Source organism: Echinops telfairi, unplaced genomic scaffold, assembly GCF_000313985.2.
Source record: "Echinops telfairi isolate 266 unplaced genomic scaffold, ASM31398v2 ScPeMD7_11;HRSCAF=52, whole genome shotgun sequence".
NCBI classification, from domain to species: Eukaryota; Metazoa; Chordata; class Mammalia; order Afrosoricida; family Tenrecidae; genus Echinops; species Echinops telfairi.
In genome coordinates this window covers 5,152,428-5,177,417 of record NW_022103908.1, presented here as the reverse complement: position 1 = coordinate 5,177,417, position 24,990 = coordinate 5,152,428, and the positions used below count along the sequence as shown (strand labels likewise).

Below are 24,990 nucleotides of genomic sequence, written 5' to 3'. Positions count from 1 at the left end.
CCCATGGGTTCAATGGAAAGTAAATGTCTAGAAAAGAACGATGGAATATATGTACGAATATGTCGGATACAAAAGACGTATGGTTTGTAACAAGAGTTGTAAGAGCACAAACAAACAAAAACCCTCTTATACATGAGTTGTTGTGGATTTGTTTCCCTCGTTTACCCAGACAAACATAAGAGTTCATTCCTCCAGGTCTGGCTGCTAATCAAACTTTCTATTTGGAGGTTCTGAAAAGATTGCTTAACAGTGTGTGACAAAAAAGGCCTGATTTGTGGCAAACGGGGGACATTTTGCCACCAGGACAATGTTCCTGCTCATGCAGTCATCTCAGTGCACCGTTTTTGGCAAAGCATGCCTCTCTTGCCCCATGCACCTGACTCACTTGACTTTGCTCAGTTTGATTTCTTTTTGTTTCTGCGAATGAAGAGGGACTTAAAAGGACAGCAATATGATGATGTAGAAGAGGTGAAGAAAAAAACGAGTGAGGTACTGTCAGCCATCCAAACAGATGAGTTTGAAAATGTTTTCCAAGAATGGAATTGATTTGACAAATGTATTAAGTGTAATGGAGAATTCTTTAAAGGTGATAAGGTTGTTTTGAAAAGAAAATTAAATACATAGCTTTGAAAAAAAAATTCTTTTTGATAAGGGACTTGAATCCTGAATGTAGAAAGAACTCCTATAATTTAATAAGAAAAAGTAAATAATCCAAAACAAAAAAACAGTCAAAGGAATTGAGTGGCTATTTCTCTACTTAAGATACAAACCTGGCCCATAAAGCCCCGCAAAGATGCTCATCAAGGCTCTGCACATCCAGAGCACAGGAAGACACCACTTCCTACACTTCCTTGTTAGCTGCCATCCAGTTGCCCCCTTCACTGATGGTGACGTGACTTACAACAGAGTGAAAGGCTACCTGGTCAGAGCGTTGTGAATCCTATTTTTCTCACTGGCTGATTTTTGAAAGTAGATCGCCAGCCCTCTCTCTCTTCCTGGTACATCTTAGTCTATACGCTCTGATGAAAACAGGTCAGCATTGTAGCAACAAGCAAGCCTCCGCTGACAGGGAGGATGTGGATGTGCCACCGATACATTTACCAGTAAACAAAGCTGGGTCTCCCACAAGGCAGACGAGGCTTTCCTGCTGAGCCACCAGTGTGCCAGCCACCCCCACTAGGATGGCTATAAATAAAGACCCACTCAGAACAAACAAAACCAAAACCCACTGCCACCAAGTCAACTCTGACTCATAGGACAGAGCAGAACTGACCTTGTGGGTTTCCAACGCTATAAATCTTTGTGGAAGCCGAAGGCCTCATCTTTCTCCTGTGGAGCAGCTGCTGGATTTGAACTGCCAACCTTGTGGTTAGCTGCCCAGTGTGTAATCAGCCCACTACACCACCAGAGCTTCTTCAATAACAATAAAAAAAAGTCAGATAACAACAAATAGAGGATGTGGAGAAATCAGAACCCTTGGACATTTCTGAAGGGGATGTCAATAGTACAATCGCTTTGGAAGTTTTCTTCAAATACCTCAAATGGCTAAAGAGCTACCATATGACCCGGCAATTCTACTTTTAGTTGTGTACCCAAGAGAACTAAAAGCATATTGCATGCAAAAATGTATAATGACTGTCCTTGCATTTATCAGCCTTACTTATAACAGCAAAAAGTAGAAAGAGGCCAATGTCTGCCAACAGACAAACGGATAAGCAAAATATGGTACATTCATACAATGGAATATTTTTTGCCTGAAAAAGAATGAAGTGCTGAAATAGTCTTGGAAACCCACAGGGGCAGTTCAACCCTGTCCTAAAGGATTGCTAAGAGGTAGAATTTACTCAATGGGAATGAGATTTTTGGATAACTCTTCTGAGTCAGCTCAGGTCCTCTGGGAAGCAAATGGCAGCACAAAATGTGCAAGACTGCAGATGCACGGGACTTCTCAGGAGCAGCGCCTGACGGGTTAGGGAGCAGTGACACAGGCTTGCTCTCTCTGAAAGGAGCCTGGAAGCTCAGGTACTTAGGCATTTGGGAGCAAATCCTGAGTGGAGCTCAAAGGAAGCTGTCGGCTGTCGGCTGATGGTGCTCCCTGGGGTTGGGACCCTCCTAAAGGAAAAGTCAAGGCCACAGCTGCTGCTCTTTCCAAATGTACTGAGCGCCCTGGCAGCCAATAGTCTCTTCAGGATGGCCACTGTGCCCACTCCACAGGTCCCATGCTCCTCGTCAGCTGTTACTCATGTCATGGCACCAGCTGGTAATGTAAGAGTAACCGTATGATGCAGTAGGAAGACCGGGGACTGTAGAGGAGACCAGGCTACACGTGTCAAAATTTTTTTCTGACAAATTGCACAGCTGAAATCCAGTTCAAATCGCTCGCCATCTCTTAGGGTTTTTTTTTTTTTTAATGTTTTTGGTGACGAGATCAACAGTGTTTTATTCTACAATGTTGTGGGGAGGATTAAAGAGAAGGCCTAATCCTGTGTCTGTTACCCAGCGTTGAATAGATGTTGTATCCGCTACTTTATTGGAGGATAAAGCACTTTTGTAAATACGGTCTCACTTGATAGAGATTAGGTGTTAATTTTCTGAAGCATGGAGAGTAAGGAAAGGTAAGTCGTTGCCTCAAGATCACACAGCCCGAAAAGAGCTGAAGTCTGAACTTAGTTCAAGTCTTGGGGCTTCACAATTCGAGAGGCTGCTGCTGCTGGTTAGTAGGATGGGTTTGGTTGATTTCCCAAATATTTCCCTCTTTATAACTAAACCTATGTATACATATATATGTACACACACACACACACACACACATCTTGTACTGATATTTCATTTCAACATTAAACCTCATTACCTACTTTCTTTGAGTCGATTCTGACTCACAGCAACTCTAGATGGGATCTTTCTGGGAGCCAATAGCCGCATCTCGCTCCGGTGGAGCTGCTGATGGGTGTGCACCACCCACCTTGTGACCATCAACCCACAGTTCAAACTTCTTTTCAAACCTCACTCCCACTCCCATTTTCTCTAACAGCTATGTAAGTCATGACGGGGCTGTGAAGTAAATTTCTCTGGGGTGGGAATTTATTCCCCAGGCACACTGGATGTTTTTTTAGACGTTAAAGGTGTTTACATTTTGTTTTGGAAATACCACCCTACTCGGTTGTTAGACTTTATCACTGTATAAAAATGTACAGTGGTTTTATTGACATGTACATTCCAATATGTTTACAGTTGCAAGATAATGAGGCACACTCAGTATTGCACTTCATTAAAATTTCAGGCTCAAACTTAACCTAGAAGTTTAAATGAAATTGCATTTGTAATTTAGTAATTCTTATACAGGACAAACATTGATATCTTTATATACAGTGTGATACTTATTACATTTATATACCGCCTTACACATTGTTTTTTTAAATAACAGTCTAGGAAATAAACCAGAATATTCCTCTTTTTATCCCCACCCATGATGCAATTGTACAGGGTTACAAAAAGGCAGTATACAATATTCAATGATTATTTTTCTTTTCTTTTTATTTTTCTTTGCTTTTAAGCATCATTCTTAGTCCATGGGCATGGCGATTCTTTTATGTCAATTATCTATAAATGCCCAATGCCTCACAGTCGATGACGGGAATGGTCACATGCAAACACCTCACAGATCTGATGTCTTGGTTCAAAAAGAAGCTAAAACCAAAATAACAGGGAAACTTTCCACAGCAAGAATTATGTACATGGTATTTGGCATCCTTCTTGCATTGTGAATGGTGCATGTTCGAGGGTGTAAAAATGGTCCCGCCGTATCCTGAGCAGAGTTTAAACTTCACCACATCCTCTCGGGGAATGGAGGCACCTGTCCTCTCTGGAGACAAAGGAATCTGAGTCTTCTAAAAAGTGTGAGCATTCCGGCACACTCCACAGCCCAGCGCAAACTCTTCCCCAGTCGGAGGGTGGACCACGTGGAGGGGGCACTCAGTTCCTTCCAGCTGTTTGCCTTTGGGACCTGGAAGAGTTGTGGAAGAGGCACAACAATGCAATCAGAACCCAACGATCCCACACGAACCACTGCTAAGTTATGAAAAGGAACAATCTGACCACAGCCATGCAAATACAGTACTAAATGTAAATACAAAATAATTCTTCTATTCTCAGAGCAAAAGCAGTTTACCATAAAACACAGAGGCTTTGTATAGGATGTTTTCCTGCAGTTGGAAATAAATTTTAAGTTGTAAATAAGTAAAGCTACCCTGCGTACATCAACTACAGATAAAGAAATATGTATCGGTAGAATAGGACGATGGGCAGGGTGGCAAAGTATCTGAAGGGAGATGAATAGAAAAACAAAAATTGATCAGCTTAAGTGATGAATAGCAAAATATAATATAGTAACTGGAAAAAATCCTTTGGAGAAGATAGAAATTTATAGTTAACTATCAAATAAACTAGATTTATAAAATATACAAAAAACCTGGACTTGTCTTTAAAAAAAAACCACACAAAATAAGTTTTAAAAAAGTTTCTATGCAAATGAAACTTTATGAAAAGTTTAGTAGGCAAATGTCCTTTATCTATGTGTTAAACAAGATTTTTGAAAAGGGTTTCTAGCTCTCCTATAAACAAGGAGCCTTGGTGCGCAGGGAGTAGGGGCTGAGCTTTGGGAACGCGAGCGCTGGACCAGTGGGAAGAGCAGCAGGGACGAAGCATTCCTTTCCCAAAGTACTGAAGTTCAAGTGTGATTTTGTTGGAGAGAAAAATACCATGAAACAGGATGGACCGGCCTGATCCAGCTGCATGGGAAGGAGGAGGGCTCACTGAACGGACCTCTTCTAGATCCGAACACTTTGCTCACATAGAAGGCACACACGAGAAATGAAAAAGTGGGTATTTGTAAGAAACATTGAGCCTGGCACATGTGAATAATAAACATCAGTTACTATCACTTTAACCAAACAAGTGACTGAAGCCTGACCTAAAGAAATAAGAGTTGGACCTAACTGAAGACACTCACCTTAGACAGAAGAGAAACGTGGGTCTAAGTCAGCAGCCACAGAGTGTCAGTGAGAGCCACCTCGGGGACACACACAGGCATATGGCCCCAGAATGGGTCGAGCTGGGCGTACACCAGAGGTTTACTTGGAAATTAATTTTTACGGCTATAAATTACAGAGCAGAGTAGTATCTCCCAGCTGAATCGACACTGCATGCAGACAAGTCTGCCTCATTCCAGGTGCAGGGAGGGGGCAGGAAGGAAGGCCTGGGGCGGACTGAGCTCAAGTGCCATCTAGTGGTAGCTCAGACCAGATGCAGCATATGACCCTTGGGTGATTTTCATGAGTGAAAAAACCAGCGGCCATTTATTCACCAAAAATTTACTAAGAGCCTAAGGGATAAACAATGTTAAGTTAGCTGCTAAAGACATAAAGAGAAATAGTAGTAAATGGCCCTGATCTTCAGAGTTCAAAATATAATATAATCGGAAAAACAATAACAAGTTTTTTTTATTGTGGTGAAATAGATGCTTTCATAATTGAATATGCACAATTCAAGGGATACTAAGTTCTTTAGTATCCCCACTACTTTTCCAAATTATTCTACCACCATTAATTGCGTCTTTACTACTAAGGCCTTATTCTACTGTGTTAACTCCTGGAATGCGTTCATGAACAAAGGAGACAGGAACTATTTCAATTTGCAGATGAGGAAATGAAGGTTATAAACGTTGGCCTAGCTTTTCTGATTCCTAGATCCGTCAAGTGTAAATCAGGCACGACAATGCTACCTCATAGAGTGATGCAGAGACGATCTACTGCAACCTCTGAATCTCGGTTCCTGTCCCTCTCCATAAATTCACAAGAAGACCTATCGGGGTCGATGGTGGTTGGAGAATTTCTCTTCCTGTCCTTCTATGTAACCCACGTGCCGTCTTCCCAGTTATCATCAGGCTACCCTTCTCTAACGCAAGGCCAAGTCAGAGGCACTGGTGAGGCTGTGAGACTGCACCTCAGGCAAAATGCAGGGTTTTAGGCCAGGGCTGTAGCCTTCCTGTGCCTCAATTCTTCACTTGTGAGCATGTCCTCTTGTCTTATAGCTGCGGTAAAAATGATGCGTGAGTAATCTCTGTGAAAATGCTCAAAATCCAGGTTAGCGCCTTCTGTCTTAGATCTCTTCCCATTCCTGTGACTCAGGGCAGTCTGAGGAAGCGCACACACCCTTCTGTCAGCTGACAGGGACCATCATGTGGGTGTGTGGTGAGGAGGAAGCCCTGCTTTGTCTGACCCTTTTTCTCAGCCCCGGCCCCTATTTCCTTTATCCTGTGCTCCCTGACACTTCTGACTGATTGCTAACTTCCCTATTATTTTCCCTTTCAAACATAGGGGAGAAAAAAAATTTTTTTTTTCCAAGCAAAATTTGGATCCCTCTTAGAGACTGGTAACTGGTGGGTTTGAACCTACTTCTCAGCAGGTCAGTGCTTAACTCACTGTGCTACCAGGGGTTCCACACTATATATACTGACCTGCAATTACTGCGTTCATTTAACACCTAATGACTGCATTTACCCTAGTGATCTTGCGAGACTGCTACATAGAAACTCCACCCTCATTCTTCTTTTATAATGGTGCGTAACAGTTGGTATCTGACCTTTTCCCAGTTGGACACTAAGAAGCCCTGGTGGCTCAGTGGTTATGTCTTGGACTGCAATCTAAAAGGTCAGCATTTCAAAACCCCTAGCTGGCCCATGAGAGAACCATGAGGCTTTCTATCCCCATAAAGACTTACCATCTCAGAAACCCACAGAGGGAGTTCTGCTCTGTCCTATAGGGTCGTTACAAGTCAGTTACAAGTCAGCACTGACTCGATGACGGTGGGTTTGGTTTCAGTTCTCTACTGGATACTTAGGTTGTTTAAAAATCACTATTACGATTATAAGCAATACTGCAATGAAAACCATTGTTTATTTGTTCTTAAAAAATTTTTTTTTCTTACATGTGTAGGTTTATCTCCAGAAATGAGATGTTGAAGGAAAAATGGATTTGGATTTGTAATTTTGATCAGCAGTCAAACAGCTTCCCACTAGGTTATATAGATAGGACTAGCATCCTCGCAAACAGCTTGCCACTGGGGGAAAAAGACAGGGCTTTCTACTCCCGTAAAGACGAACAGGCTCGGAACCCCACAGGGGCAGTCCTACCCTGAGTTGGCATCGCCTGGATGGCAGTGAGTTTGTTTTCCGTTATATGTGGTTTGCAGCCTGGGGACTCTCACACACAGCTGATCCTCACAGTGGTGGAGAGCAGCTGTTTCACAGCTTTCACGGTGCTGGGTGCATCGCACACGCGTGTCTTTTCCCTAAGCTCACATACACCTATCTACCTGGTGTGCCTCTACGCTCATGCTCCCATCTCTTACAGAGGCACCCATCCCCCATACTCAGGGCTGCAGCTCTCTGCAGCTCACTAAACTGCCACTTCCCAGCCATTCTAGAACAATCACCAGTCCCTTCTCTGATTCCAAGCTTCTTTAAGGGGAAATAAAAAAGCTCACAAAATCCTTGTAACTGGTTCCATTATTCATTTATAATTTCAAGTTTTACACGGCCTTTTAAATCGTGTTACCAATTTTTAATTAACTTTGTTCACAATCTAAAAAAGATCTATCCAAATACAGTTCTCACCCTTCCCTCAGGAATGTGTGTGTTTTTTTTTTTAAACCATACTCTTATGGGAGTCAACAAATTCCCTCTGATTCTTCAGGCTAGTCTGAGTTAAGTCTCTGCCACTTGGAACAAAGAGTTGTAACATAATTTTAATAAAACTGGATACCATGTATGTCATCGTCCTAGTTAGAACATGCTGTAGACCTACCTGCAGGACAGTGTGGTAGTTCTTCCTTAGGAATGCTTGTCATTCTTTGAAAGTCATCATGACAAGCATTACAAAAATGTGTTGTTCCAAAACAGAAAAAGACAGCCACTGAACAGCAGTAGCGGCATTTATATTCCAAAAAGTCCGTACCATGTTTGGGACACATCTACAGTAAAAGGAAACAGACACAGAATTACACTGAGATGACACTGAGAGTTATACTTGAGAGTCATCGACATGGCTTAGCCATTCATATTCTGAGAACATACAGAGTGCCTCTAGAAGACTGAAAAATTGATAAGGGAGCTTAAAAAGTTTGTGCAAAAATGGAATTACAAGAGATGGGATTTCTCCAGGAGCTTTCTGAAGTCCCCTTGTAAGCGTGTGGTTTTGCCCAATAGGTCTAGGCCAAACCCTTAGCTCTCCCATCATCTATTAACTGAAGCACGCCACACAATTTCTCTCATCAATGGCTCCTGACCTATCAATTTGCAATATTAATATCTCACCTAGCTGCCAATTCATCTCATAGATGAATTGTGAATATTTCACAGGGGAGAAAACATGAATGTTTGATTGCAAGTTGAAGAAAAAAGGAATGATTTTATTTCTTGTTGAAATGTGGTGATACAGTTTAGCAAAGAAACAATTACAAAAAGGAGCACCTGTGGAAAATACTATCTTGTTGAAATAACTGGTAGAAAACAATTGGGAAAACTATACAATGAAGTACGACTATAAGGACATGCTGAGAGAAGAGCTGATTTACCATGCCTATCAGATTGGGTGGAGTTCTGGTGGCAGAGTGGTCACATGGTGGGCTGCGAACTGCACGGTTAGCAGTTTGAAACCACATTCTGCTGCTCCGAGAGAGAAAGAGGAGGCTGTCTGGGCCGGGACAGAGTTAGTCAGGGGCAGTTCTCCCCATCTCGTAGGCTGCCCTGAGTCGGAACTGATCCCATGGCAGGGCTTGTTTATCACAATGGGCATATAATTACTTCAAAAACAAAACAAAAAATATAGAAGGAAATAAAAAAGAAGATGAACGTTTCTAAACTATGTTTTCTAATCAAATGTTCTGCTCACCTGAGCCCTGGACACATCAGAACAGGCACCACAAATGAGCTCTCTAGGATCATAGTCATCCCCTTGTCCAGCCTCAGCATCACAGCGTGCTTCGCCACCAAAATATGCCTATGGAGAGAACACATTTGGATCTCAGAAGTCGCCAGGAAAACGTGGTACTGGAGAGAGGCACGGTGAAAGAACCACAGCAGCCAGAGAAAACATTTATCTATGGAACCCTGGCACGGCCCCGTGCACGCCCGCACTGCTGCCTGGAGGGGTGGCAGGGTGAGAAGTCAGGCTCCATCAGTTCTGGAGGCTACAACAGACACAGACGCCCCAGGAGGAAGATCAATCGTTGCTCCATCAAAGCAACAGGACAAAAGATTGGAAATACCAGTACAGAATATTAAGCAGTGAGGAGAAACCACACTTCCCCAAAACGAAGTTTTGTTTTTGTGTTTTTCATTTAGAAAGATTAAGCAGCATTATTCTCTTCTAGAGCCCTTAAAAAGTAAGCTTAGAAGTCCCAAAATTATATTATTGTACAAGAACAATAAAAAAACATTATTAATACAGGTTTCAAATCCCAAGGGTAATGATGAAGAAAACATCAAAACAAGTTTTAAGCATTTACTAATCATGCCAACACTTTAAACAGAAAGGGAAAATTTAGTAGTCCCACTGAGAATATTGCTCAGGTTTTTAAAGCTACACTACCTGCAGGAACCCAATGGTATTCATTACAGACATGTGATAAACGATTTACCTGTGTTTGTGCTAAGCAAAAACAAAACACAACAAATGAGGCCAATAAAAGTGGCATGATCTGAATGTACATTATGTTACGTTTCCAAAAGCTGTCTTTATATTTGGTAGCCAGCCTTCCTAAAATGAAAGGATAAGCAAGATAAGAGTCACTATCAGTCCATCGCTGGTTCTGGAAGAACAGGTCACAAGACAGGCTCTGTTGACACAGAAGTTACAAATGACCAGGTCAATCTTGCCAAAATGTATTCTATTTGCCCTGGAGCCTATTAGCTGTTTGAGTTGTTTCAATCCTATAATCCCCGTTGAGCTTTCTAGTCATTTGACTGTTACACATATGCCACTGTGGTACTATAATGTTCACTTATGGTGTTTAGTGTATTAAACCCAGAGAAACAGTATTTTATTATTTGTAGCAAAACGGCTTTGACAAATGCACATTACTGCACTGAGCAAACCACTGCGCAAGATCTCTCTAAAGTGTTAGAGAGCAGAGATCACTTTTGGGAATCATGTGCACCTCCCCCAAGCCATGATATTTTCAATGGTCTCACATGCGCGTGAAAGCTGGGCAATGATTAAGGGAGACCCCAGAAGAAGTGATGCACTTAGACGACAGTCCTGGTACAGACTACTGAAGGTACCATGGGCTGCCACAAGGGTAAACGAATGTGTTTAGGAAGTACACCCAGAATGCCCTTTAGAAGCAAGGGCAGAGAAATTTCATCTCCTGTTATTCTGGATATGTATCAGGGGAGACCAGTCCCAGGAAAAGGATATCATGTTTGGTAAGGGAGTCGGCAAAAAAGAAGACCTTCGATCAGATGGACGAACATGGCGTACACATAACCACTGTGCCGCTTTGTGCTGTGCTTTGACGGGTGCCCGTGAGTCAGAGGTGACTGGAAGGCACCCACCAGCAGCAACACTACAGGGTCTTTCTCTGGGTGCATGCAAATGTGGATTCTTGGGCATTATCTATTTAGTGCTTCATTCACTGTATATATATATATGTGTGTGTGTGTGAAATTATATATATATTGAGGTACTCTGCATCTTGCATTTATTCATTCCTTTACTCATTTACTTATTGTCTAATTTAATAAACATTAATTTAACTCACTACCTTCAAGTCAATGTTGATTGACAGTGACTCTATAGGACAGGGTAAAGCTGCCTCTGTGGGTTTCTGGGGCTGTAACTCTATGGGAATCGAAAGCCTCAACTTTCTCTGTGGAGTGGCTTGTGGTTTTGAACTGACCTTTCGGATTGTAGCCCAAGATGTCACCACTATGCCACCAGTGTCCATTCAATGCCCACTGCTAGAGACACAGAAATGAATCAAATACAGTTGTTATCAGGTACCATCACATCAGGTCCGAATCATAGAGACCCTCTGTGCAACAGAAGGAAACACCTCCCAGCCTCACAACTGTTATGTTTCAATCCACTGTTGCAGCCACGGTGCCAATCCCCGTTGTCGAGGGTCTTCCTCTTGTTCTCCGCCCTCCACTTCACAACACGACGTGCTTCTCCAAGGGCTGGCCTCTCCTGACAACCTGTCCCACGTACGTGAGGCAAAGTCTAGCCATCCTTGCCTTGGAGGAGGATTCCGACTGTACCTCTTCCGAGGCAGATCTGTTTCTTCTTTTAGCAGTCCATGGTGCTTCCACTGCAGGGACTCTGGTGGTCACTCATGGGGCTGCCAACTGTAATGTCAACAGCCTGAAATCGCCTGCCACTGCGTGGGAGAAAGACTGGCTTTCTGTTCCCATAAAGAGTTACAGTCTCAGAAACCCGCCAGAGCAGTGTCTACCCTGTCCTATAGGTTTACTGAGTCGGCATTGACTCAATGGCAATGACTTTGGTTTCAGTTTGGTATTTTCAATATTCTTTGCCAATACCATAGTTCAAATGCATCAATGTTTCAATTGAATTATTCAATGTCCAACTTTCACAAGCCTCTGAAGCAACTGGAAATATCATGGCTAGAGCAAGTGCACCTCAGTCCTCAAAGTGACAGCCTTGCTCTTCAACACTTTTAAGAGGTCTTGTGCCGCAGATTTACCTAATGCAAGGAATCCTTTGACCTCTTGGTTGCTGTTTCCATGAGCACTGATTGCATACGTAAGTAAAATGGAATACCTGACAACTCCAATCTTTTCTCCATTTATTTCCTTTTTATCATTTATCTTCAATCTTTTCTCCATTTATCTCCTATTGGTTCAGTTGTGAGTATTTTGGTCTTCTTTACATTGTGTATTCCACACTGAAGGCTACAAACCTCGATCTTCATCAGCAAGTGCTTCAAGTCGTCCTCACTTCAGCAAGCAAGGTTGTGTCATCTGCATACTGAAGGTTCTTAATCAGCCTTCCTCCAGTCTTGATACCATCTTCTTTTTCATATAAGCCACATTCCCTGATGATTTGCTCAGCATACAGGTTGAATTAGTGAGAAGACAACCACGAAATTCACCTTCCCGATTTTACACCACGCAGTGCCCCTTGGTTCTGTTTGCACAACTGCTTCTTGACCCATGTACAGGTTCCCTGTGAGTCCAATGAAGAGTTCTGGAATTCCTATTCTTCTTAAGACTATCTATAGTTTGTTATGATCTACAAAATATAATGCCTTCGCATAATCAAAGAAACAAAAGTAAACATTTTCCTGGTATTCTATGTTTTCAGCCGAGATCCATCTGATGTCAGGATTGACATCATATCCCTTGCTCCATCCATATCCTCTTCTGAATCCTGCCTGAACCCCTGGCAGCACCCTGTCAATTTACTGCTCCAGCCATTCTTGGCTGATCTTCAGCAAAACTTTACTTGCATGTGCTATTAATGATACTGTTTTCATATTTTAACATTCTGTTGGGTCACCTTTCTTTGGAATGGCTACAAATAGGGATTTTCGTCCAGTCAGTTGGCCAAGCAGTTGTCTTCCAAATTCCGTGGCACAAACGAGTACTTCCAGTGCTTCCTCAACTTTTGAATCATTTCAGTGGGCATGCCATCAATTCCTGGAGCCTTGATTTTGGCTAATGCTTTCAGTGTAGCTTGAACTTCTTCCTTCAGCACCATTGGTTCTTGCTCATATGCTACGTCTTGAAATGGTTAAGTATCATCTAGATTTTTGTGGCTCAGTGAACCCGGTACATTCTTTTCATCTTCTTTTAATGTTTCCTGTATCATTCAATATTTTGCCCATAGAATTTTTCAATACTAGCACTTGAGGCTTGAGTATTTTCTTGAGTTTTCTCAGTTTAAGATATGATAAACTTATTATTCTATTTCATTATTATAATGGTAGGTGCTTACATATTTCATTATAATATTTTACTTTGTCTTCTTGAATTGCTCTTTGAAATTTTCAGTTCAGCTCTCTGATTTCATCCTTTCTTCCACTTGCTTTACTCCGTGATGAAGAACAAGCTTCAGAGTCTCCTCTGACATCCATTGGGATTGTCCTTTCTTTCCTGTCTCATGACTTCTGTTTTCTTCACAGATAATGTTACTGGTATCATCCCACAGTTAATCAGTCTTGAGGGCTTAATGCATCAAATCTGTTCTTGAGAGGTTCTTGAAATTCTGGTGGGACAGACGCAAAGTTGTAGACTTGTTTTCATTTTCTTCCATTTCAACCTGGGCTTACATATGATCAATTAACGGTGTCTTCTGCAGCCGGCCGCTGGCCTGATTTCAGCTGCTGATATGAGCTTCTCCAATGGAGCCCTGGCTGTGTAGTGGTTATGAATTCGGCTGCTACTGGATAGGTCAGTAATTCAAAACCACCAGCTGCTCTATGGGGGAAAGATGGGGTTTTCTACCCCTGTAAAGAGTTACAATGTTCTGCTTCTGTTCATGAGGTTTGCAGTAACTGACAATGTTTTGAAGGTACTCATAGGGTTTTCAGTGACCAATTCCTCTGAAGTGGGCAGTCTATTCCTTCTTTGTCGTCTGCTCTAAGTCTGGAAGCTCTGCTGACACCTGCTCACTATGTATCACCCTGCAGGTATTTTAAACACCATTGGACATAGCTTTCAGCATCACAGCAACACACAAGCTACCAAAGTATGACAAAATGATAGACTATTGATGGCCTTGCCTGAATGGGACTTAATAAATGGGGTAGCGAGAAGTACAAGAGTAATCATGATGTGGAATATCTAGTGTTATGATGTATACATAAGACACCAAAATTATGTGCAAGTGCACAGGAGGTAGGAACATCTAGAGAGGAGGTGAGACTTGAGGCATGTAGGTGAGCATGGCTGCATGGGCGGGTGGTGGCAGGTGAGTAAAATGCACAGGAGGCAACAGAGAAGAGCATCCTGTGTAGTGAAACAGCATGTGCAATGGTCCTGAGGTGCTGGTGATTGAGTTAACCTCACTAAGAATGGGGAACGGTAAGCAGTTCATGAGCTAGTAGTTAAAGGCTCATTGTAGCACATTGGGGGATGAAGTTTGGGAGGTGGGCAGGGTTACAGGATTATAAACAGAAGAATGACATAATTAGATTGAGGTCTAACTAGATTAGCCTATTAGTAACATTTTAATTTTAAGGATCTAATGGAGGGGTTATATTAGAAGGCTATAAAAAAAAGGGCTGTCATCATCAAAATGAAAAATATTTTGGGTTGCTAAAAAAAAAGTGGGGCGGCTTGAGAAATCTGATGATACCTTTGCTAAGTGAGTCGAGGATGTCAAGTGCAATAATGGACACGTGTGAGAAATCCCAATGCCTGGTAGACAATTGGGTACCTGTATTTCGGAAGGTCAAAATGCTGTAGATGGGAGGTGGAACCAGAGGTTTACTGCATGTTACAGAAGGCGAGGAGACCCTAGGGCGTTGGACAAGAACAGAGGTTCAGAGAACAAACATGTGACGGGTAGTCGACTGAAAGCCACGGAGGAAGGAGAACATCAAAAGTCCTACAAGTTAAGGAAGTCCTTATTCTAAATAGGGAATAATCAACAGAGTCAAGTACGAGATCATTCTAGAACCAACGGGATTTGGCAACCAGGAGGATGTGAAAGTCCTAAAGACAAATTAAGTAACTAAGCTCATCCTGAAACTTGGACACTGTCTCATTTGTAACTTCAGGTTTAAGAAAAAGGCTAATTAGATATCAGCATGCACTTAAACTTCTTAATCACACACACCACCAGTGGTTCCCAAGCATTCTCATACCTTTCTGCATTTGTAGCAGACGTAATACGCGTATCTGTTCATGGCATAGCCAGCTGGGTCATTATAAAACCTGACCCCAGGAGTTGTGATCGCTTCGCTCTTATGCAGCCCTTCGTATTCCAGTCTCATTAAGGCTTTCCTTCTGACATCCTCATAGAGTTCTTTGATTGGATCAAGCAGGTCTTTCAATACTATGTGATTTATTTTGTTCTGAAATAAAGCAGAAATCAACATTCTTTAAAAGAACCATTTATGGTTTAATTGAAAAACATCTCTATGTGCAGCCACATGCCAACAGGCACTGTGCTCAGAGATGACCAGACAGTAAACAAGTTCTAAATCAGCTTGCAGCCTCCTTGAGAGCCTGTACGTTCTCTAAAGCAGGGGAAATGGGTAAATGGTGCACAGGGCACGCACACACCCTATACTCATGCATATTTCCTGTGTCTGAAAGTCAAGCCCCACGCTTCCTTAGCTGTTCTGGGGATCAACAGTGATCCTGATGCCTAAATGGAGACGCTCTCCCCAACTGTGGGTGTTTGGGCTCCTTGGGCGTACAGAAGAATGTCAAGTGATTGAAAGAAGCAGGCAGCAGTTTCTAAACTCCCTTTCAAGGATCTACTTCCAGATCCTAAGTGTGAGCCTTCTTTGTGTCACTCTACGAGAAGCTAAACCCTCACTGCCATCAAGGTGATTCCACCTCAGGGCGAGCCTACGGGACAAGGGGGAGTAAAATAGCCCAGTCTCTGACTGCTATTCCCTCCGTTTAGCGAAGCAGTAGTGAAGGCAATAAAATGGGATGAACTGAACGGAACAATAAGGAATGAAGAATAAGTAGGGAAGGCCTGGTCAGTCACAGGTGTCAACAAAGGGAATGGATCTTTATTGGCTGGCCAAAACAACTGCTGTTTTGCGTAAACACTTCGGTAAAGAGGTGGCAAAATATGTGCAAAGACTCTTTTCCTTATTACCTGAATTTTTTTTAATGGCACTGCAAGTTCAGATTTCACTCCTTAAACATAAGTACCTCTAAGTACCACTGGGTCACTCTTTTTGGTCGCTAACTGTTGCCACGGTGCATCATCTGAACTCTCAGGGCATCTGATAGTAATGAATGGTGCATGCTCTCTAATGCATGATCACGACTAAGTACATCTGCTGATGTAATATGCTTAATTCAATTTAGCCAGATTTTAATTGGAAAGGTGTCCTGGTGAGACAATGGTTCAGTGCTCAGTTGCCAAGCAAAGGTCAGTGGTTCAAACCCACCAGCTGTTCTGTGGAAGAAAAACCTTGGTGATCTGCTGCTGTAAAGATTACTGCTCAGGAGGCCTTGTGGGGCAGTGCTACGCTGTCATGCAGGGCTGCTATGAGGTGACACTTGATGGCACACAACCACCATCAACACCACCACTACAGGAACAACCGCAGCAGATCTGAATTGACAATCATGACTCTGAAATGCATCATAACAGACGGACCTACTAACGGGCACGGACACCACCTAGCTGGGTGTCCCTGGATGGCACAAGGGGTTAACGCCCTGCTTGCTGAAATACTGGCAGTGTGCATCTCCCCCGAGTTGCCCTGGGAGCCAGGGCTGGGATCTGCCTTGTAATGCCATGGCCACAGGAAACCCTAATGGAACTAGCAGTGCTGTTGGAATAGATTCCGTTAACATGAAGAGAAGAGCCTCGGGATCTTGGCTCATTTATGGAACAGTTCTACTCTGCACGCACAGGGTTGCAAGGAGCCATAAAAAAACAATTCAGCAGCATCTAGCCACAATCCTACCTCTAGATGGGAAGGGTGGAAACTGACGGGGGCTAGTGGGAAGAAGCACACTGAAAGCGATCCCCACAGGTACTGGCATGCGCTTAATTAGGAAGATGAAAGTAAGGAGGAAGCAGATAACTTGGATTCTTTCCATACCTTGCAAATGGGACAAGATATAAATCCGAATGTTATCCTTGGACCAAGCCACCTGTTTTCCAAAACTCGTCGACAGCACTGTAAGTGGAACACATGGCTACAGTCCAGCTTAAACAGAGAAGAGAGAAGGATGTAAGTGTCTGTGATGAAGATTACAGCTGAGCAAATGGTGGAGTGTTCAAAGCATGTACAAGAAAAACCAAGAAACTGAGTGCAATGGCTTCTTTATTATCCAAAGGATTGTTACTAACTATGCCAACAACTTCTACCAGTATTTACCATTAATATACCAATACCACTTGTGGAAAGTAAGCCTGTCAGGGAGAAACACATGCATGTGAACTCATTCATGAATTATGAGTGCAAACTCATTCATAAAACTACTAATTTAAATGTGTTTTTTGAGAGCATACATTTCCTAGGAATCATAAAAACTAAGATATATATATATATGATATTGGTAAAAATTAAAAAAACAAAAACCCAACAGATTCATTTAGAAATTAGTAATTTTTATAATAGTATTAAGTAATTAAGTATAAAAGTATGCATAGCTGTATAAATAATTTATACTTACATGATATAAAAATACTATGTGGGATTTTGGAAATTAAGAGTATCTCCTGGACAAATGAACTATATTTCTTCCCCTTAGGAACACCTCATATATTCTATTGAACCTTTATAAACCAAAACTCAATGCCACTGAGTTGACCAGAACTCACAGTGACCCTAGAGAACAAAGTAGAACTACCCCTGCGGGTTTCCTTATGGAAGTGGAAAGTCTCATCTTTTTCTCAAGCAGTGGCTGGTGGTTTTGAACTGCTGACCTTTCGTTTAGCAGCCCAACCTGTAAACCACTAAGCCACCAGGTCTTCATTGAATCTATATAAGCTCAAAGAAGTCACAAAGCTGAACATACGCACACACACGTATACAGAGCACAAGGAGACTGAATTTGCTGTCCAATGTATATATTAATGGAACATTTTTGCCCATGCTATAAAGAAGAATTTAATTGCCTGTTGATTTGACACACATACGAGTGTCCTTGTTTTAAGTCTAGGCACACGTAATTGTTACAACGGAGACAACCTGAATGGCTGGTGCCGCTGAGAGCGCTTCGGTGAAACATATCATGCACATGTCGTCGGCATCTTGCTTCAGCGTCGATGCACTTTTATCGCAGCCGTGCAGGCAGGGCAAGCAGTGCTCCTCGTTCTTCACGCCCCCACACGGGTGACCACAGGGGTGGGTCTTGCTGCAGGCAATCTTAGCATATTCCTGTTAGAGACGGGGGGACAACAGGGCACTTTGTCAAAGAGGGTAGTTTTATCTATTGCGTTACTTTTCCGAGACTTTATTCCTACAAGAAATACTTAGTAAGCCTAAATTACAACAAAATGTACTATTTTTATCCTTTGGTACAATAGAATTTAGGATTACTACTCAGGTCTGCTAGTCTTTTAATGAGACTTAAAAATAACTATAAGTCCACAGAAATATAAAAATACAGGAAATGCTGACAAAACGTGAATTTTAAACTGTTATCCTACTTAGCCGTGAATAAAAAAAAATTTCTGATGTACAAGTTCTCAATCATTTCCTTCTCAAGCAAGGATTCAAACAACAAGAAAAACAAAACAATCCAAATCTCTCTGTTTTTGAGCTCTCTGATCAAATTCTTGTTACTTAAATTGAGAACCCAAAATATCTGTGTGGCAGAGAATACATGCATAAATGTTCAAGACTAAAGAACTCTGAGATGCTGGAAACTTATTTAAAATATTTCGGGGGTAGAAAACAGGCAGCGATTCTCAGAATACCTCTGACTGTGGCTGCGTCTCTCTCTGTCTCTCACAAAGCATCTAACTCGTGATGGAGGCAGAACATGAATTAGAAACCAAGAGTGATACTGAGCTGCAGCTGCTCCTCCTCACGGTGCCTCACCTGGCAATCGGCGTCAGAGCAGACGCTGCCGACAGCAGAGAGCTCGGTCCCGCTCCTGGAGCCGCAGAAACGACACGCCTCTGAACTACTTGTGGCTGGCTTGCCTAGTTTCACGGAGAGGAAAAGAAAACCGTCAACAGATGTGTTTTCTACACTTTCACACGGCAAGGAAAGAAAACCAGCACAGAAAAGCACAGTGGGTTTGGAGTCATTGTCCTCACTGATGAATTAACCTGATGATTTTGACTCAAGGGTGTAAGGTACAGTAATTTACCAAGTAAATAATCATAAAAAGAAGCATAATAAACGAAAAGACCTACAGCCAGCCAAAGAAATTCTTGTCTGATTTATTTACAGTTTTCCAGTGAAAATAACAGACTTCTTGTAAGCACTTCTAGTAAAGATAGAGAACTGACAGGACAGGGTAAATTCCCTGGTGTGAAAAATCCAACCAAATAAGAACCCAAAAGTCATTGCTATCAAGTTGACGCCGTCTCTCAGAGGCCCTATAGAACAGAGGAGAACAGCCCGTGGGGGTTTCGGAGAGTCTAACTCTTCACAGGAGTAGAAAGCCTCCCTGTCTCCCAAGGAGTGGGTGCTGGTTTTGAACTCCTGACCTTGTAATGAGCAGCCCAAAAGATAACAACAAATCTTAACTAAAAATGCACAGAGGAAATCTTTAAAAAATTTACAAGAAATAGGAGAATAATCTATCCTTAGAGTATGACACTTCAAAAATAAACTCCCACCCATGGGCTATAGATCATTTGAAAAGAAATTTCAGTACTTTTCTAAGCATTTGAAGAAGGAACAGACTCCATAAAACAAGGACAGAACAATGAGAAATATGGCTTGGGAGATTTAAAGTCACACACCAAGTTCGTTTTTAAACAGATGCAAATTTTGTAAATATAATAGTAACACAAAAGCTCACCAAGCCAATTCCAACTCGTGGTGAAGCTATAGGACAAGGTAGAACTTTTCCTGAGATTGTAACTGGTCACGAGAGTAGAACGCCTCGTCTTTCCCCAGCAGAGCAGCTGATGTCTCCATAAGGCCGGCCTTGCGGTTAGCAGCCCAACGCATAACCAGGAAGCCACCAAGACTCCCCTGGACATGGAATTTACACTAAGAGGACTAGAGGGAACTACCAGGAGTGGGGTATCTTTTCTAGAGAGCACCTTCAAGTGAGCCAGGGGGTGCCATCTAGTGCTTCTGATCTTGTCAGCATTTATACAACTGCGGGGGTAGGGGGGGTTGGATAGTTGACATCAATATTAGGGTCATTCCTTAAGATCATAGCATGCAATGATGAGGAAAAACAAGGCTATGCTCCTGTGGTATCAAAAGCCGCTCATGTAATTAAGAGTTAAATATATTCAGGTTTCTACCTATCCAATAGCAGACTTTTGTGTCAGTTGTGTCACTGGCAGACTGCAGACTTGTTGAAAAGTAAGAACTTGTAAGATCCTATGTCACAGGATGGAGAAAGAGGAGGCTATCTACTTCCAGAGACGTAGAGCCTCCAGAAACTCCAGCACTCGGAAGTGACTTTGAGGGTAGGATGCGGAGCTGAATTGCTTGACGAACCATTAATCTGGGACTACACCAACTTAATTTGGGGAAAAACCCCAAAAGAACAAAAGTTAAATTTCTAATTTTTTAAAAAAGGAAAATACCCTATACTTTTAAGGTACATTAGACTAAATGACTTTGTGCTTAAAGAAACTAATATCTATCAGTATTTGTTGATTATTTTATTTATTACCGTCAATAGGAAAATTTTCTTTTAGAAAACCTTAGGAAGCGTAGCTCTAGGAAAATCCTTAGGTAATCTTAAAATCATATAGCCTTATGGCTAGATTACACCTCAGTGACCATTCCTCGCAGCGATGCTCACTAGGCGATAGCCAGAAGGACTAGAAGGAAGTGTCCACCCAAGTCTCTGATCCATGGAGCATCTCTGGAGTTAGACAGGCTAGACAGAGTTCCGAAGTTCACACAGCTAGGGAGTGAGTGGCGAAACAGGTTTCTTGACTTTGACAGTCTAATGTTCTACCACCACCACTAGTCTATATCTAGTAAATATGATGACATAAACAATGATCAATCATGTCATAGCCAAATATTAGAATATTCCTCAAAATCACTCATATTAAATGAACTAACATCTAATTTAATGATAACCAGGAAGCACGACTCAATCTCTAATCTCTTTTACCTGTGTGTTCTCGGAATTCCACCATTGCCTTCATTGTCTTAGAATCTGCTAGTGCCATCAACCAGAACAATTTGGTTCTGCCACAACCTTCATGAAGGTCAACCTTGATAGCTTCTTCTTCTTCTTTGAAGACCTAGAGTTGTTAGAGAGAAGGGAAAGGGGAAACCTGACATTAAACTACTTAGTAGTGATAGTGGATCCCCTTTCCGCAGCACCCTAAGTTGTTCTAGGTACTTCATCATCACCCCCTCAGTATCCACTCGACACGTACCTTAGTAAACGAGGGAATAAAGTCCCTGAGGGTTGAACACCTGTTAGATTTGTCTAGTTGGCGAGAGGAGCTGGGAGCTCAATTTACATCTTTTGATTCCAAAGTCCACTTCCCCCTCGCTCTCCGGAGCGTCCCTCCCACATTGATTTCGGACTTTACTGGGGATATTTTGCTCTGCTTCAGGTACCGCTGTGTGTATACAGCCTGAGATCCTCACCTGTCTTTGGTGGGTTTTGGTGCGACGATGGAGATGCAGGAATCTATCGCAGTCAGTGCACAGGTTCCCACACACGTTGCACAGAATGATGGCGGCTGTTTCTCCATCGTCGTGGTTGTCACACATAGGCTAAAATAAACCATGCACAAAGTTCACACTGGATTTGAAGTTTCAGACAGGCATGCAAACTGAATGCAATCCATGAAATTCTATTAGTCTGAGGTCTATGAAGAAGTTAGAATCTGAGTACTGAGCAAACTTAATTATGGCAAATACACTAACTCTAAAAATTCCCTAAACCCCAAAATAGTAATTAATATAGGTTCAACGATGACTAAGTACAATAAATGTGTACTCTGCTTAGCAACTTAAAGTTTTTCTGCCCATTACTTGAATATTCAAAGTAATGTTCTTTGTATGCTAAACAAAGAAACGATTCATTGTGAAACCTGAACGCAACAAAATGCCAGAAGGGCCTATCAACAAGGTTTTCCTTCCAGTGAACCTGTCGATGCCCATTAGAGCTACTTTTATTAACATACATCTGTGAATAGATGGCATGTTGTATTACCTCCACTTCTGCTTTATTTCCTCCCGACTATGAGATTAACTTTCGGTATAGGATCTGGCTCGACAGTCTTATGAAAACAAAATTCTGATATGATACCAATGTGATTCAGGGGAGAACTGAGAAACTCTTAAAACAAAAGTCTCTAAAATTCCCAGTGTACTATGAAGAGGGGACCCTGGGTGACACAAGCTTTTTGAGAGGAGCAGCTTTTCAAGACTTCCACTAATTGTGCATTTTGACTCGAATTTTTTAAAGTTAATCTATATGAAAGTAAGTATCCTATCATAATGCAAATCCAGTTTAAATTTTTATTTTTTAAAATGGTGACCATACCATTTGTTTTTGTTGCCCATCCTTCCCCATCCATCTCCCCGAGGAGAGGCGGTCTACATGGTCCTGGTCGAGAACGCAGAGCGACGCGAGAGCGAGCCAGAGCTGGAGAAAGGACAGAGCGCGAGTTGGGGAAGGTGTGCAAAACACTCCCCGACTGACACACGTAACGGCTCAACAAGAGCTGGCTGAATCTGAAAATACTTAGATAGCCAGTTTACTAATTTTTCCTGATATGGTTCTAGCACTCACTCACTACCACATACGCCACGTACACTGCAGGTACTCAGACATGCAAAACAGTGGCTCTTTCTCTGATGAGCTGTTCTGCTGCCTTTCTGACATGTGAAATCACCTTTATTTGTTTACCGTTAAATGACATATGGCCATGAATAGATTAAAGACATATACATATATATACACACATACCTAAGTATACAAATAATAGTATTGTAAAGTGCATGACCATGAATAGATTAAAGACACATACATATATATATATATATACACACATACTTAAGTATACAAATAATAGTATTGTAAAGTGCTTGCTACATGTTTTCCCACACTAGAACCATTGGCCTGAGGTATTCAAGTCCAAAGAATTTAACTTTAATCTTGCCCAGTCCTATGAGTGGTTAGGTACGTAAAACAAGTTCTAGAGAGTAATATTTCTTTTTTTGATAAATCATTTTATTGGGGGCTCTTATAGCAATCCATACATCAATAGTATCAAGCATATTTGTACATTTGTTGCCACCATCATTTTCAAAACATTTTCTTTCTATTTGAGTCCTTGGTATCAGCTCCTCTTTTTCCCTCTCCCCTCCTGAACCTTACATAAATTATGAATCATTACTATTTTCATATCTTACACCATCTGCTGTCTCCCTTCACCCACTTTTCTGTTGTTCCTCCCCCTGGGAATGGGGTATACGTCGATGATTGCTTTCGGTGACCCCTTTTTCCCCCAACCCTCAAGGTACCACTACTCCCAGTATTGTCCCAGTATCTGTCCTGGATTCCATGTGTTGAGAACTCTTATTTGAACCAGTGCACATACTCCAGTCCAGCTGGATGTGTAAGGTAGAACTGGGATCATGATACTGGGGAGGAAGAAGCATTAAAGAACTAGAGCAGTGGTTCTCAAGCTTCCTAGTGCTGCGACCCTTTAATTCAGTTCCTCGTGTTGTGGTGATCACCCCTGCCAACCATAAAATTATTTCCATTGCTACTTCATAACTGTAATTTTGCTACTGTGATGAATTGGGGAACCTCTGTGAAAGGGTCATTTGACCCCCAAAGAGACCGCAACCCACAAGTTGAGAACTGTTGAACCAGAAGAATGCCGTGTTTTGTTGGTGTTATACTGCACACTGGCTGGCTTGTCCCTTCCTTGTGATCCTTCGGCAAGGGGATGTCCAATTGCTTACAGAGGGGCTTTGGGTCTCTACTCCAACACCCCTCATTTGCATTGATATTTATTGTTGCTTTGGGTCTTCTGATGCCTGATACCTGCTCCTGTCGACACTTCGTGAACACACAATACAGGCTGGTGTGCTTCTTCTATGTGGGCATTGTTGCTGAGCTGCTAGATGTATGCTTTATAACTTCAAGTCTTTAAATCTCCAGATGCTTATCTTTTGATAGCTGGGCATCATTAGCTTTCTTCACCACATTTGTTTATGCGCCCATTTTATCTTCAGTGATCATGTTGTGAAGGTGAGCTTCACAGAATGGCAAGTTATTAGAACAGAGTGTTCTTGCATTGAGGGAGGACTTGAGGCCCAATGTTTGTCTGCTATTGTGATACTTAACTATACACACACCCATATCCTTGTTACACACACACACACACACACACACACACACACACACACGCACACATCTATATTTATATGAGTGTAACATTTCTTTAGGTATCTCTGTATGCCCTAAGCGCCTAGCACTTCGTTAGAAAATAAGCAAATGGTTAATGAAACTTAGAAAATTGCTCAAGAATTTTTTTAAAACAAAACCTGAAGCTTAAGGGTATGTTTCAATTTTCCCAGAACAATATATCCTTTCATTACTGACAAAATAGAAAGTAGTGAATGGGCTCCTCTGTAGAAGTACAAGTGGGCGTCATGGATGTGAAGAGTAAGAGAAACCAGGGACTGGAAAACACAAAGAGGAGAGCAATCATGTGTGCAAGCAGACAGTGAATGTGCAATGAAAGATCTGGAGGTATGCACGGTGGCAAAGGGCTGCTGTCAAAGACAACTGCGGTGCACACTGCCTTTTCCTGGCCTAGGGAGATCACGTTTACCTTCCTCGTCAGACTTCGAAGGATAACCTAGGTAATTCCTGCCAGAGCTCACTTCTTCCTCATGCTGTCTTTGTCCTGCTTCAAGGAATCTCAGAGCTCTTCCAAGTCTATAGGTATGTCAGTTGGTAAGTTAATAATGACTACAGCAGTTTCATCTGATGAAGACAATCCCTAGGAGATTCTGCCCGCCTTGGTTTTTTGCTCTTTAAAAAAGCAAGGCCTGTGATTCCCAGTAAGCAGGCCAGTGAGCTCCACATAAGAAACAACTCAGCCGCAGGACATGGGGCAGGCAAGGTCTTGT

General features: G+C 42.1%; 1 protein-coding gene across 1 annotated transcript in view; it reads right to left on the bottom strand.

Moving 5' to 3' along the window:
• Positions 1-3,163: 3,163 nt before the first annotated feature.
• Positions 3,164-24,990, bottom strand: part of MYCBP2 (MYC binding protein 2) — a 284,541-nt gene continuing 262,714 nt past the window's right edge. The window contains exons 74-83 of the mRNA XM_004711247.4: positions 22,385-22,486; positions 21,481-21,609; positions 20,993-21,125; positions 18,772-18,875; positions 17,917-18,105; positions 16,822-16,929; positions 14,890-15,099; positions 8,949-9,056; positions 7,863-8,028; positions 3,164-4,003 (exon numbers count right to left, since the gene is read on the bottom strand). Of these exons, the coding sequence (XP_004711304.1) occupies positions 3,888-4,003; positions 7,863-8,028; positions 8,949-9,056; positions 14,890-15,099; positions 16,822-16,929; positions 17,917-18,105; positions 18,772-18,875; positions 20,993-21,125; positions 21,481-21,609; positions 22,385-22,486 (1,365 nt within the window). The 3' untranslated portion in view covers positions 3,164-3,887. The remainder of the gene's footprint in view (positions 4,004-7,862; positions 8,029-8,948; positions 9,057-14,889; positions 15,100-16,821; positions 16,930-17,916; positions 18,106-18,771; positions 18,876-20,992; positions 21,126-21,480; positions 21,610-22,384; positions 22,487-24,990) is intronic.